Source organism: Lissotriton vulgaris, chromosome 4_1 (genome assembly GCF_964263255.1).
Source record: "Lissotriton vulgaris chromosome 4_1, aLisVul1.2, whole genome shotgun sequence".
Classification (NCBI taxonomy): Eukaryota; Metazoa; Chordata; class Amphibia; order Caudata; family Salamandridae; genus Lissotriton; species Lissotriton vulgaris.
The window spans coordinates 619,171,670-619,190,786 of NC_141691.1; the positions used below are offsets into that span (position 1 = coordinate 619,171,670).

The 19,117-nt window shown below is 47.7% G+C and overlaps 1 protein-coding gene across 1 annotated transcript in view; it reads left to right on the forward strand.

Moving 5' to 3' along the window:
* Window positions 1–19,117, forward strand: part of SUGCT (succinyl-CoA:glutarate-CoA transferase) — a 3,450,745-nt gene that overhangs the window by 590,799 nt on the left and 2,840,829 nt on the right. Inside the window, exon 7 of the mRNA XM_086964866.1 lies at window positions 15,050–15,141. Coding sequence (XP_086820992.1) covers window positions 15,050–15,141 — 92 coding nt within the window. The remainder of the gene's footprint in view (window positions 1–15,049; window positions 15,142–19,117) is intronic.

A 19,117-nucleotide genomic window follows, 5' to 3' on the forward strand; every position in this document is an offset into this window, starting at 1 on the left:
TGTGCATGGTTGCTCGATGTGAGTGTAGGTCCGAGTTCTGCAGGCAAACAGCTGTGGTCCCATGCGGAGGTATTCTTCCCTAAAATCAGCACTTCAGTTTTGTCGAGTTGAGAGGGAGGCAGTTGTCTTTCATACATTTGGTTACGTTGGTCATGGTGTGGCAGAAGTTGGTTAGGGCATTTAAGGGGTCCTCTGTGAGTGAGAGGATGGTTGAATGTCATCTTCGCAGGAAATGACATTGAGTCAGTGGGATCTGATGATTTCTGCGAGGGGGTCATGTAGATGTTGAACAGGGTGGGGATGAGGTGTGATCCTTTTATGGGTCCTGTAAAGAAGTAAGCGATCTACTTAAGGGTGACTTGGTGTATGCCTTTGTTGTAGAGTCTGTTGATAAGAGTGTTGTTGGAGACTGTGTCAAATACCGCAGAGAGGTTGAGGAGAATGAGGGCCACAGTTTATAAGTGGTTGAGGAGGTTTCTGATGTCCTCTGTGGTGACAATCAGCGTGGTCTCAGTGCTGCGGTTGGCATTGAATCCTGGTTGTGAGGCGTCAAGTAGGAGGTTTTGTTCCAGGAACTGGGGGAGCTGTTGGTTGATGGCTTTCTCAAGTACTTCGGCTGGGTAATGGAGCAGGGAGATCAGGCATTAATTTATGAGATCGCTGGCGTCGGCGGAGCTTTCTTTATGGTGGTGAGTTCTGTGTTGATTGGGTTCGGTGCAAGGTTGTAGAGGTGTTGGGGGCGGGGTGGATGGGCGATCCTGAGGTGATGGAAGACATGATGTCTGAGGTGGTCAGGGCCGTGAGTGGAGACCGGGTGGTAATGGTTTGGCTCATGTTCGCTGGTTGGCTGAGGTCGTTGGGGTTGAGGGTGGCAGGTTGGAGGTTGAAATTGTTGTAGTTGCTGGTGATCTTGCTTTGGAAGTAGTCTGAGAGTGTGTCGCAGAGTTCTTGTGAGGGCTGGAATGTGTTCTTCACTGCTGTCGGGTTGGAGAATTCTTTGACTATTTTGAAGAGCTCCTTTGTGTGATTGGCCACGGTGTCAATGAGAGTGGTGATGACTGCTTTCTTGACTTCCTTGATATGCCGGTTGTTGGACCTGGCCCTTTTTGGCAGGTTTACCCCGAAACTTTTTGCTTTTTCCTAGCCTGTTTCTGTGACCTGGTGTTGTGGATTTTAGGCCTCTGCGCACTTTTTCACTGTGGTCCAGAGTAAAGTGCGTGCGCTCTCTGTGTATGTGTGGTGAGTGACCAGCCCTCCCATAGGAATTAATGGGGAATATGTGTGACCATGATAGTTCCTGATGTGTGGGGAGTGCAGGGTCGAGTTTGGTATGTGCGAACTCGTGAGGTTGAATGCTGCGTAATGATGTATGCGGCATGAATGTGTCTAGTGTGGAAGTGCCACTTCTAGAAGTTGGCATGTTTGTGTAATTTGTGTCTGGCGTGTGATTGGCTGGAGCCTGGCTCCAGGAGTCTGGATGGGTCTGCCCAGTGGTGAGTGTTGAGATTAGCATGCTGATGTGAGGGGAGGGGTGCACCTGGGCCTGAATAGGGCGGGGTTTTCCCTCCACAATGCTGGCTCCACCCCCTGTGGTGCGTCTGATGTCCCTAGCCTGGCCAGTGAAAGGAGTTCCCTATAACCAGTTGTAGCTGGTTCCCACATTGCCTGCACCCTGCTAGACAAAGGATTTTACTGTATAAAAAGGGGCTGCGTCCCCTTGCAAAATGTTCTTGTTTCTGAATTGAATCCTGCCAGGGGCGTGCTGCTGCTTGGGCCCAGGGGAAGGCTTGCCTCCCTGGGCCCTGCCCAGCCCCTGGATGCCTGATTGACTTTTCCTTGCCCTGGGGCTACTTTCTGCTCCAGTTATTTCTTTGGAACTTTACCTTTACTCCCAGCTCCCAGAGAAGAAAAGGATCTTCTGCAGCATGGGAGTGCTTTATTTTACTTTAGTGCCCTGGGAGCCCTGTGCTTATTTTCATGGTTAGTCCAGCGTAGGGACTCTCCCCCCCTGGATGATGAGAGCCGCTATTTTTATTATTTAGATTTCAAGCGGCTGCCCACGCCGCATATTTGCCCCTTTATTTTTAATTTGATGCTGGGAGGGTGCCCACCCGTCGTTGTGCCTCGGAATTGCCGCTGCAGCCCGGCCGAGGCCGCCCCAGAAGTCAGGCGAGTCGGCCTGTGACGGGAGCGGGGCCGCGGCAGGACCGGAAGCTGTGCGGCGTAGGGGAGAGAAGAAGCATGGCGGCTGCGGCATGGAGGGATTAATCCCGCTGTGTCCAGGAGAGTCCCGGGTCCCAGGAGGGGGCCCGGGTGATGCCGCGTATTGCCGCCTCCAGTAGAGAAGCCGAGGAGGAGAATGCTGGAGTCCCCAGAGAGATGCCCGGTGAGTAAAGGAGGGCTGGGGGGCTCCGTGAGTCTGATGGTGGAGCCGGTCTTAATCCGGCTCCTGTGCAGAAAGCCCTGAGAGGCCCGCAATTTTTGCCCCACAGTGCTTGGGGGAGGGGGCTTACTAGTCCATGCCCCAGAGCGGTGCTGGTGGGAGATGGGTCAGAGCGGCCCCGTGTGCTCAGTGGGCCGCTCCAGCGAGGCCCCAGTCGATGTCAGAGCCCAGATGGCTCCCTGGAGTACATTAGTTATTTGCAGATCCCATGCGTGGCTCCCACGATTGCCCTAGTTATCTAAAAGGCCCCAGTGGGTGTTCTGAGGGCCAGAGGGGCCTGTGTTCATTCCCCTGTTGTGGGTACATTCAGTTTAAGAGCCAGAGGGCTCCAGCCTGCGCAGTGTTATGTTCAGGAGCCAGTGTGCTACTAGGGTGGTAATTGTATTTCAGAGCCTAGTGGGCTCCCCCAAAATGCCCCTGAGTTGTTTAGAGCCTAGGGGGCTCCAACGTTTTGGCGCAGATTTGTTCTAGGTGCTAGAGAGAGCCCCTGTCGCCGTTTGTCTCAGCTGCCCAGCAATTAGTGGGCAGCTGCACCGTTTAGGCGCAATTTGAGAGTCCTTGTGAGGGACATAGATGGAACAGAGGTGCCAGGCCTTCTACAGCTGCGCAGCACTTAGTGCCAGCTGCAACGTTTAGGCCCTGTTACTGTTCTCAGCTGCCCAGCAAGTAGTGGGCAGCTGCAACGTTTAGGTTTGCGCCGGTGGTGCACCCCTGACTGGCGCTGCATTGGCAGCGCGTCCTTGAGATAGCCAGTTGGCCAGGTGGCTGGTATGTGATTTCTGCGCAATATGACTTTACTATCTTTATAATGGTAATTGCCTAATGTGATTTTTGCGCAATGTGATGTTACTGTGATTGTGAGGTTACTTTACCTGTGTAGGTTCATGTTAGTGAGAGTTTACTTCACTGTGAGTCATGCCCCTAAATGTGAGTTATGCTTAGGAGGCAGAGTCTAATGTGTTTAGACTAGTGAGGAGATTGCCTACTGTATTTTTACCGGTTAGGCCCAAATGTGAGTTATGTGTAGTGTGCTATGGCATTATGCCTGTGACACCTCTGAATGTGTTTTATGCATTATGTGTCTTACCTACACCTCTGAATGTTTTTATGCATCATGTGTAATGCTTCTGACCTATACCCCTAAATGTATTTTATTCTTAGGTGGTTGTGTTTTGGCTAGTATAGTTTATACTAGAGAGGTTATGTGTCCATGCGTGATCTAGGCCTATGGTTATTAGTATTGCGTAGTGTGTACCTACCTGTTACCAGTGGTTACTGGTTGTGATCTATAATTGTTATTTTGTGTTACACTTATTCTATGTTCTAGAAGTGCTATTTCTGCTAAGTGTTGATTTTGAGAGTGGCCCATGTGGCCCTGTCCTGGTGTAAATAATCCTGTGTGAATATTGCCCTTGCCAGTTGGCACAATGTATATTGTGTGATTACTATCTGATGTGTTTTGGCAATACAAAAGTTATTTTTATTTAACCTTGTGTGGAGTTCCTTTTGTAGTGGGCCTAGGATGTTGTTGCTGTTGTGTGCGTGTGCACATGCTTTACACATTGCCTCCGGCCTGTCTGCTCGTGCCAAGCTACCAAGGGGGTGAGCAGGGGTTATCTTGGCGTGTGACTCCCTTGCCCTGACTAGAATGGTGGTTTCTGCCTGGCTTTGGCCTAAGCCTTAGCTAACCAGAAATAGCCAGTTCTGACACCGGTGATAGTTGCTAAACGCTGTTTTGTGAGCTGCTCTGTCAGCTGTGTTTTTAGTGGCATGCCATAGTTTTTCCAGTTGGTGGCAGTTGCGCTTGGTGGTCCTGAGTTCTGGGGTGTACCAGCTAGTATGTTTGGAGGTCTTGTTGGATTTTGAAGGTTTCAGTTAGGCAACTCTGTCGGTGATCCAGGTGGCGAAGTTCTGGAGGACCTGGCCAAGGTCTGTTGAGGCCTCTGGTTTGGAGGTGGTGAAAGCCTATGATCACTGAGTTTTGGTGACCTTGCTTCAGCTGTGGTGGGAGGAGATCTGACGACTGGTGATGGAATGCTGCGTGCCGGTGATGGTGAAGTGTACGATATGTGGTCAGTCCAGGTGAGTTTTGTGGTGTAGGTGAATTAAGGGAAAGTGTTGGAATCTATTCATGGCCTTTGTCTTAGCGGTATGAAGGAACCAGCCTAACAGGCAGTGCCCCCATCTACAGGGGACCTCTTTTGATTTAATGTCTGCAACAGTGTTCGCAATTCTTCCTCAATTCTCTGTGAGAAATGGGAAATGCCACATCATATGTAGGAACTCTGCCACCTCATCCTCACATCTGGGGCATGCTGCCCCCACTGTGTGAAAGTATCTTCCCGGGGTTAGGTATGCCCTATGTAATACATATAAGTTAATTAATTTGAAACAAGCACTGCGTGAAACTTTGGGGATCCTTTCTAGTATAGCCGCCCAGTCACTTTCAGGTATAGGGACTCCCAGGTCTTCCTCCCAGTGGGCCCGTAAGGTGTTAATGGGTATGAGTATGACCACCTTGTGATTGCAAAAGGCCGTAGCTATGTATTAACAACTCCTATGGTGAGGTGGTTCATTGAGGCTTACCACCCGTGTCTACATATTGCGGCCGTCACCATTCCATGTAGTAAGAAGTAGCCCTGAGGCAAATTAAAAGTCAATCTGAATTACACAAATGGAAGGAGTGCCCCCTCTTGAAACAGGTCTCCCACCCTGGAGACTCCCGCTTCTGCCCAATCTGTGAGGCCCTCTAATACCCCCAATGTGGCAATACCTCCAACATATTCACAGGTATGTCAGGCGAGTATGGCCTTTTCTCCCAAGTTCTGTGCAAACATCTAACCCAGCTGCATCGTAATACTTGGAATTCAGTGGTAGCATTCTCATGGGGATGCCTGAGTCTCAGCATTACTTTGATCAGTTGGAGGAAATCAGGTGCAGTAATTGTCATCTCTCTTCCCAGCGATTGTCTTTCAGCTACCCATTGCGTTAGCCAATGGAGCTATGCAGCGAGATAATAGGATAAAAAAATTGGGACAGCTAGTCCTCCAATCTCCACATGTCTCTGCAACGTTGTCAAGGCTACACGTCTGCGGCATGACCACCAGATAAAAGCAGTAAGGAGCAAATCAATTTCTTTGAATAATGCTCGGGGAATTCATACTGGCAGTGCTACAAAGAAATTGAGCAACCAAGTAATTGCTACCATTTTAATCAATGCCACTCGTCCTGCCACAGAGAGGAGGCGGAGTGCCTTCCAAAAGTCTACACTCACTATAAGTGCTCTGATCACCTTCCCTACATTCCCATCCAGCAAGTCAGCTGGCACATGGTATATGTTTACTCCTAGGTACGATAGGCATCTAGGCTCCCTTTGTAGTAATTTTAGCCAATTGACCTTTATCCTGAATATGAAGCCAAAATTCTCCAACAATTTCCATGCACCTCCCAGATTTGTCTATGTATCCTTTAGGAACATTAAGAGGTTGTCCGCGTACAAGGCAAACTGATGGATTTGCCACGAGACCTCAATACCCTGCTAGCTGCCCCCCATCCTGGCACAATCGGCCAGCTGCTCCATTGCCAAGGCAAAGAGCAAAGGGGAGAGGGTGCAGCCCCACTGGGTCCCACGATCCGCCCTGTAACTCTTTGAGACATAAAGGCCAGTTCAAACTCTGGCTAAAGGGTCTGTGTATAGTAATCGAGTTCAGGTTATGAAACATGTCCCAATCGGAAATGCTCCATCACACTGTAGAAAAAACTCCACTCCAAGCTGTGAAAAGCCTTCTCTATGTCTACTGCAAAGATTGCTCTTTCAGGAAGGTCTCAAGTATTGACATCCTGGAGTATTAGGACCACAGTGTTGCATCTGGGGATAAACCCCGCTTGACTAGAATGGATCCGGTGGCCGTATGTGGGAGGAGTACAGTGGCGAGAATGCAGCTTAGAATGTTATAATCGATATTGAACAGTGATAACGGACTATGGGCTTTCATATCATGTGGCGGTCTTACCAGTTTCTACAGTGGCACTACTAGTGCCTCTCTAGTGGAGTTTGGCAACTAACTTGCATCTTTAGCTGCTGTATGTACAACTCCACCAACCTAGGGGCTAACTCATCTATGTATGTGGCAGAAAGCTCAACCTGGAACCCAACTGTCCCCAGTGTTTTGCCTCCTGCCAAGGTTTTTATAGATGCTTAAACCTCTTGTATTGTGATGTCTCCTCCCATCTCTTCTGTCTCCTCAGGTTGGGAAAGGCAAAGGTGTTAGAAACTTCCTAATATTGGGATCTGCTTTCTCAAAGGCGCTCATGTACAGGTTTGAGTAATACGCGTAAAATATTTGGTTAATTTCTGCCTACCTAGACAACCACTTGCCCTGTAATTGATCCACGCGTCGCAGAGTTAGTAAGCCAAGTCAATAGTGAAACAGTGCGGCCATGCCTTGCATGAGTTCAAGTCATGTATGCCCTGTAGTTGAGGCATCGCAATTTCTCAACAATCTGCGCCACTTCCTCCTGAGCATTTAACAGGGATTGTTGTAATTCTGACCGACTCAGTTGCCACCTTTCTCGTGATATCAGCCAATAGAGTGCGTCTCACTTCCACCGACTCTGATAGGTACTTCCCCCTGAATGCTGTTTTGAACACATCCCACTCCCTCATAGGGGGACAAAGCGGCGCCAGTATAATCCTCAAAGTACTGCAGAATGGACTCCCTAGAGTGTTACAGAAGAGCGGGTCCTCTAAAGACTTGGGTTTTAGTCACCATGTTGGTATGCTGGGCCATAGCTGTTCCCAACACAGGTAGAGGATGACCAGATTATGGTCTGATATGGGTCTAGCAAGGTACTCAACATCATGAACCAGGCCATGTATATCTGGGGTGCAAACAAACTTGGCTAGATGCATGTGAAGTTCATGGAGATCCGAGAACAAGGTGTAGTCCCTCTACAATTGATGTGTCCGACACCATGGATCAATCATTATTGTGACTGCCAGTCCGAAAATAAACAGGCCATTCTGGTATTTGTAGAGTCCCGCAGTGGGGGGGTGAGAGCAATCCAGTTCTGGATCTACCACGCAATTGTAATCCCTACCCATAATTACCGAGTGCACAAGATAGGAGGCTAAGGACCTTGATTGCTCTGCAAAGAAAGTTCCTTGGTGTGCATTCGGGAGGTAGATTGATAAGTGCGATATCACGCCCCTCAAGATGGCCTGTTATCACTACAAATCTAACCGCTGGGTCAAGGAGATCTCCTGTATGTTGAAAGGAAACCCCTGCTCGTATCTATATTAATGTCCCTTTTGCTGAGTACGTTGAGTAAGTGGTGTAGCAGGCTTGTCCCCTTCATCTCCTATGAAGTGCTGCCACTTCTTTGGCCGTCAAGCGTGTTTCCTGCAGAAGTGCTATTTAAATCCCCTGTCTATTAAGGTGTGAAAACACCTTGTACCTTTTAGTCATTGTGTTCATCCCCCTAATATTTCAGGAAAGGATTCAGTAATTCAAGGGGGCCACCATACAGGTAAGTTTTGTAGTTTTGTTAGAATGGTATAGTCATAAAAGGAGATGATAGACTTGTTAAACTGAATATGATATAATGTACTTTTCTGATGATGGCGAGTGTTGTAAATCTACATAATGCTTCGCAGTCAAGGACTCAATTCACAGTTTCAAGACTTTTGTAATGATATTTAACAGCACTCCTAGTTCCTTCGAGATATGACTGTGCATTCCTTTTGCTTTGATGTAATCATATGTAACGAGTGCTACGCACGAGAACGTCAATTTCTCGCATATCAAAGTTTGTATACTTGTTGCTAAAAGTAAATAAAAACAAATTTTAAAAAAAGGGGGCGCTTTGGTCTGCAGTGAGTTTCGAAGACTGGTCCCGGAGTCAAGAGGCAAAGAGCTATGCGCCGGTTTCTGCCACACAGTCAAGAAGATGCGTCGATCTCACCAAGCTGCAGCGGCGGTGATACTCTGTCTGCGGCGTCGATCTCTGGAGGGAAAGCACTGGTTCCGATGCGATGTGCCGATTTTTCACCCACAACTGGGTTGACGCACCACTTCAGGAGATGCTTCAAACTCCCTGTTGCAACCATCTGGGCCACTTCCCGTGAGCCAGGCACAGCAGCAGGGGTAGAGACTTTTATTCCCCTGAGGCTCAAGAAAAGTGGGCGTAGTTCGCGAAGTATATATAACAACATGAAACAACATGAAAGGGAGGTTCCCAATAATCAGAAGGACCAATAGGTTCCAATATAAACAATTGCCCACAGAACAGCTGATTGTATTTAAATCATTTTATTATCATTTATATTTATAAAAAGATTCATTACTTCAGTAAATAGAACATATGTAATTCATATAGCGTTAGCCCAGAACTGCAAGGAACAATAAAAACATTTCTCAAAAGATAATTCACTCAAACATACAATCACAACCATACTCAAGAGGCTAAGCATCCATCTAGATACAAACGACTAAAAAAACACACACACTCTCAACATCCAGACAGAAAAAAAGCGCAGTAGTACTACGCGTACACGAGCTACGCGTAGCGCTACTCGAACTGTGTAGTGCGCTGGTCGTGATGATTGCACAGTGCCGGAAGCTTGTCTGCACTGTGCAATCATTAAAAACAGCAGCTGGCACAGTGCGAGCTGTCGTTTTCTGCCAAACAAGTAGATTTTTACTCAGGCGGCAGCTTTATAAATGCGGACTGGTAGTTTATCATTCCGAGCGGTCGCGAGCATATGTGACCACTCGCAATGAGAAACCCGACCTTCCCACGTTGAGAATCTCGCGGGAGGTTTATTTTCCACACTCGCGATCGCCAACTTGATGTTGCTGATCGCGAACGAGGCAAAAGTCTCGCCATTATGTCATTTTGCTTGCTCGCGGTCGCCAACTTGACGTTGAGGACCGCGAGCAAGCAAAAAATGACCGCTGCGCTTCGCTACGCGTGTTCGCACTGTGCTACATGCAATTCGCGTACTGCAAGTAGCAAACTACGCGAGCGTAGCGTAGTTGTTCGCCCGGGCTTAAAGAAAACAGGAGGCAACCCAACAAGCCCTTAGGGTGGAGGCAGAGTCCAGCTCTTCTTCAGCAGAGTCAGAGAGCAACTGACAACAGGGCAGTACACAAGGAAATCAGGCCTTCCAAGTATGCAGGCCAAAGATGAGTCCTTTGTGCAGCACAGCAGTCCTTCTGACAGAGGTGCAATTCAAGATCAAGAACTGTCTGATTCTAGGGGGCAGAGACCTAGTACTTATAACCAAAAGTGCCTTTGATGTTGGGGTGACTTTAAAGCAGCTCTCTGACGTGCACAAGTATCCCTTTTAGCCCAGTCCTGACGCCAAGCTATCTGTGGGGGGTAATTAGTCCTTCGTATGGGGACAGGACTCAGCCTTTTCAAGTGAGGTGTTAGCCCCTCCCTTCCATCCTACCCTGGCAAGACCATCAGAATGGAGATGTATGTAGATTGGTACTCAGACACACCTATTCTTCCTGTTTTGTAGACGTCTAGCGGGAATACACAACGTGGAGCTGTCACCACCCCAGACATATATGAATGTAGATTTATAGAGCGCATAGTTACCCGGAAGCATCCCAGCGCTAAACCAAAAACAGAAAGACCGGGACGGGGAACCAGAGAAACAAATGCAACAGATTTAAGGAAATAAGTGAGTTTTTAAGAGTTTCCGAAAGCGTAGATGGCAGGGTTCAGCCCGTAACTTCAGGGGGAGGGAGTTCCACAGTATAGCTGTGTTAACCGAGAATCGCCTTCCTCCTGTACGTGCCTTTTTCACTCTGGGCACGATGACCAAATGCTCGCCATCTGAGCGAAGTGATCTGTTGGCTTTGTAGGGTAGTACTAGTTTCTTCAGTATGGGGGGCCCCTTACCCTGCAGCAATTTGTGGGCGATACATAGGGATTTTAATTTTACCCTTTCTCGTACTGGAAGCCAGTGCAGCAGTAGTGCGGGTTTGGCTGACATTCTGACTGAGGTGCCCGTGAGGAGCCGTGCTGCAATATTCTGAATCTGCTGGAGCTTGTTGAATGTCGTCTCTGGTGCGCCGAGGAGGATAGTGTTGCTATAATCCAGTCTGGACAAGATCAGACCCTGGATAAGCAGCTTCTTAGAGGGGTGTGGAAGAAGAGGCAGGACCTTCCGAGCCGATCGGAGGAGACCAAAGCATACTCCTGCCACTTTTTTAGCTTGGGTCCTGAATGACAGGTCTTGTTCCATCCAGACCCCAAGGCTATTGGAGACAGACTGTCATGCAAACAGAGCAGTAAGTGCAGAGAAATGTCCACTTTCTAAAAGTGGCATTTCTAAAACATTAATGTTAAATCCAACTTCACCAGTAAGTAGGATTTATCATTACCATTCCAAACATATGAAACATGAAAAAGCTACTCCTCTCTGATCAGGAATTACAGATTAAAAATGTATTAAGGAATTCCCAATGCTAACCTATTAGAGGAGTAGGACTCACAGTAGTGAAAAATGAACTAGGCTGTTTGTCACTACCCGGACATGCAAAGCATAAAGTACCTGTGCTAACCTTGACTTATATAGCACCCTACCCTTAGGGCTACTTAGGGATGACATTTGTAAAAAAAGGATAGTTTGAGGCCTGGCAAGCAGTTTAAAATGCTGAGTTGAAGTGGCAGTAAATTGCACACACAGGCACTGCAGTGGCAGACATCAACAGGTTTGAAAGACTTCTTCTGTATGTGGCACAATCAGTGTTGAAGCTCACTAGTAGCATTTAACTTATAGGCCCTGGGTAAATGGTATACCACCTTACAAGGGACTTACAAATAAATTCTCAGGTATTCACCTGTTATACGCATGTTTAGGGAAGCAGTGCATACACTATAGCAGTGATTAGTAGTGGTAAAGTGTTCAGAGTCGTAAGGACAGCAAAAGGATTCAGCAAAACGTGGAAGCAAAAAGCAAAAGGATTGAGGGAAGACCACCCTAAGCCTGACAGGTCTAACATGTGTCCACCCCAGCTGAAAGTAGGGAGAGCTATCTAGTCTCTAGATAATTCTCTTCACTAAGGTAGAATTACCTGGATCGACCATCAGCATTGGAGTGGTCTAAGCCTGGCCTGTGTTCCACCCTGAAGTCCATAGCCTGTAGGGAAATGGACCACCTCAACAATTTTGGATTCTCATCCCTCATTTGCATGAGCCAACTGAGGGGCCTGTGGTCAATCTGAATCAGGAAGTGAATGCCAAACAAGTATGTCCTCAGCCTCTTCTTTGCCCAAGCGACAGTACAAGCTTCTGTTTCTATAACACTCCACCGTTGTTCCCTGGGGAGTAACCTCCTGGAGATGAAGGCTACAGGTGGGTCTAGGCCCTCCTCATGAAGTTGCGATAGTTCTGCCCCTATGCCATGCTCTGAGGCATCTGGCTGTACAATAATATCCTTGGAGAAGCCAGGAGCCCTGAGCACAGGAGATCTGATCATGGTTTGTTTCAGGGAATCAAATGAAACTTACAGCAAGAACCAGGTGCTCTTTCGGGGAGAGATTCCAGGCTGTCTCTCCCATAGGATAACATCGGTGTTACCTTATTACATTTAATAAGCTGCATCTTCCAAATGGGACCAGGTAGTTAGATTGAGTTTGGTGTCTAAAGAATTGTAATAAAAGCCCTCTTTAGTTGTAAGTTGGATTTTTAATCACAATTTTGGAAATACCACTTTCAAAAAGTTGGTACTTTCTTGTACTAACCATTTGGTGCCTACAGCCTGTTCCTGGGTCACATGACTAGGTTTAACTGGCAGTTGGTCTTTGTGTATTGCTCCCAGGCAGTGAGACAAAGGGAAGATAGATGTTGGCAGGATGGCCCGCTCTAAGTTAACGAAGGGGAGGAGCTGTCACCTGTCACACTTGCACATCACAAAGGCTCTGCCTGAGCACTCTCACAAAGGGCTTGTCACTAGACTACTCTGTCCCCAGACAAGCTGGGTCCAGGACGGGAGGGAAGGGGATGCCTGGAACCTAAAGAGGGTGGGAACCTGAAGAATCTTCCTCCAATCAAAGTAGGGCACCAGGTATAAATATTTGACCCCAACTCTTCAGTACACTTTCAGACCTGTGGATACTCTGTCAGAAAGAAGGACTGCTTTGCTGCTGAGAGTACTGCCACTCTGCTGCTCTGCTGTGCCGACCTGCTGTCTGCTTCCTTCTTGCCTAGGTGAGAAGGACTGGATCTGCATCTGATGAACCTAGGTCCCTTGGCTGGCCTCCTGACTAGTGTGTCAGGGAGAGAAAACTCCAACCCAGCACCTGGACACTGCCATCTGTGAGTCTGCCCTGCCAATTTGTGCCACCCCAGTCCTAGACTGTTGTGATTGGGCCTGAAGAGACTCTGCCAGCCCTTCTGTGGACCTATAAGAACCAACCCGGCATCCCTGCTGCGAGGATTCTTCCGACATAAAGGACTCTGCATCAACCCCAAAACTGTATCTGAGCCGCTGCCTGTGTGAAGTTTTCCTCATTGCAGTCTCTTGCATCTCTCGTCAACGGCAGCCTCGACGACGATGCCGGTTCCCGCATCGCAGCCTCACAGCTCCTCAGAACCAACGCATCGCCTCCACTGTGAGACTCATCCTCGACGCCGGAGTTCGCATCGTGAGCCCCCGCCGATGGAATCCTCGAGAATGAAATAGGACCTAGCATCGCAGCTCTGCATCTCGGTGCTGAACCATCACTTTGGCTACCCAAGCCATCCTTGGCCTGGGACCTCAAGACGCTAGGAAACCAGGATTAAATGCACTTTGTTCACAGGCCTAACTGGGTCCGTGTCGCCAGCCCATGTTCTATCGCAGTCGGCCTGAACTTGTGACTTTGTCCTGGCCCAGCGAGACCAGATATCCACAATTGACTCTTTGGGCTTTTTGATTCTATTTCTGCTCACATCTTTAGAATTGAATAGCTCTCGTTTTACTGATTGGATTTTTGTTGTTTTGGTTTTGTTTTATTTATTAAAAACAACTCTATTTTTCTAAATTGGTGTGAGATCCTTTTAGCGCGTGATGTTTTTCACTTTGATTACTATTTGAAGTGTTGCACAAATGCTTTACACATTGCTTCTAAGTTAAGCCTGACTGCTCTGTGCCAAGCTACCAGAGTGTTGAGCACAGGTTAATTTAGGGTTGGCTTGTGCCTCAAGCTGACAAGGATTGTGGCTGCTGCTTGACCAGAGTTCCCACTCCAGCAACCAACTACCCAATTTCTTACTCTTCTCCTTTCTCCTTCTTTCAACAATTCAATTCAACAATTGTTAATGCTCTGATTTTTAGGGCATGGAAAGGGAAAATATAAGAAATTGAAACAAGCGGAAGGGGTGACTTCAGAGTGCGGTTCCTTTCCATCACTTTCAGGGCAGTGTGGAATTACAAGGCACCACCTAGCAGCCAGTGGGAGTACTGCTGTGCAAAGTTTTCTGGAACCAGTCTGGCGCCTTGGGAGTATTTTAAGTTGAGGAATCTGTAATTAGATTGAGTATCCACCAGAAAGTGGATTTACGAAGTTAAGTAACTTATATAATTCTACTAATCTATGACTTATGTATTGCAAAAACCCTTTTTTGTTGTATCCCAGCCAGCTCTATACACGAGCTCCACTTTATCACCTCTAGCTGTTGGCTTCCATGTAATTGAAGTTGCTGACAAGCTTTCAGCAGCTATGTTGATCGTTTTCAACATTTGAGCTGCCATCCCTGGGTGCACACAGGCTGTGGAGGTTAACTGCTGGATAGCGGGTGGAGCTGTCTTCCGTAATCACGGACCTGCTCAAATCGTGACATCAGATCAGGACTGTTATAAATTTATCCTGTATCGCCGTGCAATAGATCCGACGCACCTTTCTCTCCAAGCCTCGATGAACCATAAAGGGCGCTGGAGCACTTCCCATCGTTGACTCCTCAGGCATGACTTGGCAGGCAGCGCGAGCATACGCTCCTCCCTGGCACGGTGACAGTCTCCCTCTCCGTGCCGCAGCCATCACGAAATCCGCATCACTCCCTGTGCGTTTGTCACGCCCGTGACATCGGTGTCAGCTTCTCCTCGAGGTCGCCCCGCTGACATTTCAGCAGAATATTTTTGGGAAGTTACTTTTCTGCCTATCCGGAGCCAAAAGATGATTTGAGGAGGAGAAAAACATGACTGATCTAAATATGTTGAGAGGGTCTGGATTCGTGAGAGTCCGGTGGGGGTGTGACACGCTGGGTGCCTTGTCATCCCGAAAGCAGCAGAATGGCTTAGAAACGAAATGTTTAATTTTACAGTAAGAGCCTCGGCCTCGTGCGCAAACAGTAGGAAAAAACATGGTGGCAGCTTTTGTGATATATTGTTTGTTGCACGAAAGTTTAAGGCCACAGAACAAAATGAACTTCCTCAGTAGGGTTTCAGGCTATTTGAATATCCCTGTAGAAGAGCGTGAAATATTTCTATAAATCAAAAAGTAAAAAGAGGTGCCTTGTGTATTATTGTTTGCACAGCACGTGTCAGTTGTGTGTTTGAATGCATCACTGTTCTTTCAGCCTCAGTGACCATGTTTCTTTCCCCCTTAGGTTATGGCCAGACGGGCCCCATGTTCCAGCGGGCGGGTTATGACAGCATCGCGGCAGCAATGTCTGGCCTCATGCACATTACAGGACCTCAGGTAAAGATCCCATCATCCCACTATTGGTGGAGCGCAACACTTATCATTAAAAAAAAATGGGCTTCATTAGATGCTGTGAGCCATACAGGTGTGCAAAATCTCAATGAAATATTCAAGCAACAAAATAAAAATAAACAAAATAACAACTCGTAATTATGTTTATTTTACTGGTAATGCGAACACTGCCAGCTCAATGATTGTGTGGGTGTCGAACAAGGCGGGCGGCAGGTAAAACCAGGTATTTTTCAGTTTGGGGGAATTAGGTGAAACAGGCATTCAAAAAGTATCAAATAAAGCTCCCATGAGTCCAGTCAACACCTTGTGCTCTGACTAACTTTAATACAGCTCAGAGCCGAAGAAAACCAGCGGTGGGTGTATAAAGCGACGGAGGTGTACAATATAAACTTGGGGATGACGTTATCATTCTTTTCAGAGTGTTCTTCTCCTTGGTGAATGCATGTGTCAGAAACAATTGGGCTCTTGCCTCTTGTTGTCTGTGAGCTACTCTGAATCCCAAGCATTCCTATTGTGAATGACCAGCTGCCCACAGGGCCGGACTGGGAACAGAAACCGGCCCTGGCAAACTGCTCGGCCAGCCCCCCTGGAAGCGAAGGGGGTGCGGTCGAGCTGTGTGCTAGGGCCGGTTCCGGGCGATTTTGTTACAGGGGGCCTATATTGCCGACCCCCGGTAACAAAAATGGCCCCCCAGGGGCCGAAAACCGTCCCGACCCTGGCGTCCTAACGGGGAAACGCCCAGTACCCGCCAGGGTCAGTCCGGCCCTGGCTGCCCACAATTTTATGTGTCATACTTTGAGAACAGCTATCTTGTCTGTGTCTTAAAGACTATCGGAAAAGGAACAAATGATGGATGGAATGCTGAACAATACAAATATTCACTACCAGTCACAAAGATCTGGGTTTAATCCATCGTTCTTTCGTTCACCACACCACTCCAATTTGGACCCAGCTGTATGCAAATCAGTCATGACCCTGCTCCTCATGGGAACAATCCAGTCCAAACTGACAAGCCACGTCCTTCCTGCACCGGAAATAAGCATCATGGTACCGGTTTCGGGGCATCACCCCTCATCAGTTAGGCTAGATTGAATCCAGTGGCACAGTGAGCACGGGACCTTTGTCTGGGCATACCCTTCCCACTTAGGGCGACAAAGGCTAAAGGAACAAATGATAGAATGAATGGTGAACAATGTAATCAGTCACCACCAGTCACAAAGATCTGTTTTAAGCCATTGTTCTTTTGATCACCACACCACCCTAGTTTGGACCCAGCCATATGCAAATCAGTCTTGACTCTGCTTCTCATGGGAACAGTCCAGACCGAATTGCTAAGTCAGGTTCTATCTGGACTGGAAACAAGCATCCTGGGACCAGTTTCGGGCCATCAGCCCATATCAGCCAGGCTAGCTTGAATCCAGGGGTGTAGTGAGCATGGGACCCACGTTTTGACATACCCTTCCCACTTAGGGAGACAAACAGTGGCGACTGGCATGGTTCGGGGGTGGTGGGGGTGGGGGGGCTATGGGTGTAAAAAAGATGGAAATAAACATACTTCCATGGAGCGTCCCTCCTCCGTCGTCGCGGTGTCTCTCCTCCGTCTTCTTGCCGCGTGTCTCCCAGCCAGGAACAGAAAGCACATCCAGGCTCCCCTGACCAATCACAATGCTGCAATGTGCTGGTGATTGGTCTGAGCTCTGTGGTTCGGTCCTCAGCCAGGGAATGGCAGCCTGGGTATGTTCTCCACCCTGGCTGTAAGGCAAGCTGGGTGGAGAACATACAAAATATTCTTTATACACCGAGGAGGAGTGAGAAGTATATGGTAAGGGTATACCCTCTGCTTCTTTATTTTACTATGCAATAAACCCAAGGATAGGGGTGACCCAGTTATATGTGACAGTGTCTGTCTTGCCTGTATCCGAGACAAATGAGCGTAATACACCCGGGTAAATCAGTACTTGCTTCACATTTTCTCAGACAGTAAACTCGCACTGGGATGGTATGAAAAATGAAATTATTTATATATATATATATATATATATATATGCAGGGACACAGGGCGATGCTACGAGCGTGTGCGGATACGTACTCTTGATAAATGTGTAACTACAGAGTCCGTCTTCTCCTGATACCCCTATGATATCTGTTGAAAAAACAAGTCATATCAACCCTAAAAGGAAAATTCCTATAAATATGGTCTGTATGGTTACATGCATGTTTTTTACTATTTAATTGCACAGAAAATTAGCAATCAGAAAAGGCTGGGTAACAACAAGGTCCTCAGAAAAGCCTACTGACCCTTCACAGGTCAAATATAGCCTGAAACATGTTGATGTATCAGATGCCTGCGAACATAAATTCCTAAAAGCATCACACTGATCTATCTTAACCTTGCCCTAGATCCCATAACAATACGTTTGTTACAAAGGATTTAAAGGCTATTTTAACTCACTCAACATTGCCTTCACTCACTGTTACCACTCAAAGAGCTCCACTTACAAACGTGTCAAGCCCATCCATTCGCGTTCAGTGTCTCGGTGAGGCTCCAGTGATGAAACATGCCACAGGTGGTACCTCTGGGTGAGAACCCTATACATATAAATAGTTCAATTTTCACACCATCGCAGATAAAGTTTACTGTCTGAGAACTTGTGGAGCAAGCACCGATTTACCTGGGTGCATTACGCTCACTTGTCTCGGATACAGGCAAGATAGACACTGTCACAAATAACTGGGTATCCCCTCACCTTGTTTTAAGAACATGGAAAGTACGCATGATTGTTTGGCCGGCCCAAGAGGGCTGGCCAATTAGTCCTTGCACACTTACAATGTGCCCACCACCCTCCCCCTGCTCTGAGTGCAGAACATCACCACCCCGCCCACACCGCCCACCCTGCAAAGACGCCTCAGCAGGAACAAATACAAATATATTAACAATGAGTTATTATCATTTTATTTTTCCTTTATTTCCACTGCTGAAAGCTGTGGGGCGGCGATCCTCCACCCTAGTGGAGGAGCCGTCACTGGCGACAACAGCAAAAGGAACAAATGGTGGATGGAATGCTGAACAATACACACATTCACCGCCATACACAAAGATCTGAGTTTAATCCATTGTTCTTTTGCTCAACAACCCCCCCAGTTTGGACCCAGCCATATGCAAATCAGTCTTGAACCTGCTCCTCATGGGCACTGCCAAGCCAGGTCTTCCCTGGACCGGAAACAAGTATCCTGGGACCGGTTTCGGGGCATCACCCCTAATCAGCAAGGCTATCTTGAATATAGTGGCGCAATGAGCCCGGGACCTACATCTGAGCATACCCTTCCTACGTAGGACTACAAAAGCAAAAGGAACAAATTATTTCGGAATGCTGAAATGTCCATCTGTTGTTCTTTTTGCATTGGTCAACCCCAGTGGGACGGGTATGCCCAGACGTGGTTCCTGTGGACTCCATGCCACTGGAGTCAAACTAGCCTGGCTGATGAGGGGTGAAACCCTGAAACTGGTCCCAGGATGCTTGTTTCCAGTCCAGTGAGGACCTGGCCTGGCACTTTCGGCTGAACTGTTCCCATGCAGAGCAAGGTCAAGACTGCTTTGCTTATGGCTGGGTTTAAACAGGAATAGCATGTGGAGCAAAAAAACAATGGCTTTAGGCCCAGATCTCTGTATTGGGGTAAATGTTTGACATTGTTCAACATTCTGTCCATCAGTTGTTCTTTTTGCATTTGTCACCCTGAGTAGGATGGGTATGCCCAAATGTGGGTTCCGTGCTCTCATGTCACTGGAGACATGGTAGCCCGGCTGAAAGGAGGTGAAATCCCGAGACCGGTCCCAGGGAGGACCTGGCCTGGCAGTTTGGGCTGGACCTTTACCATGGGGAGCATGGTCAAGACTGATTTGCATATGGCTGGATTTAAACTGGAATGGCATGGGGAGTAAAACAATGATGGATTTAGGTCC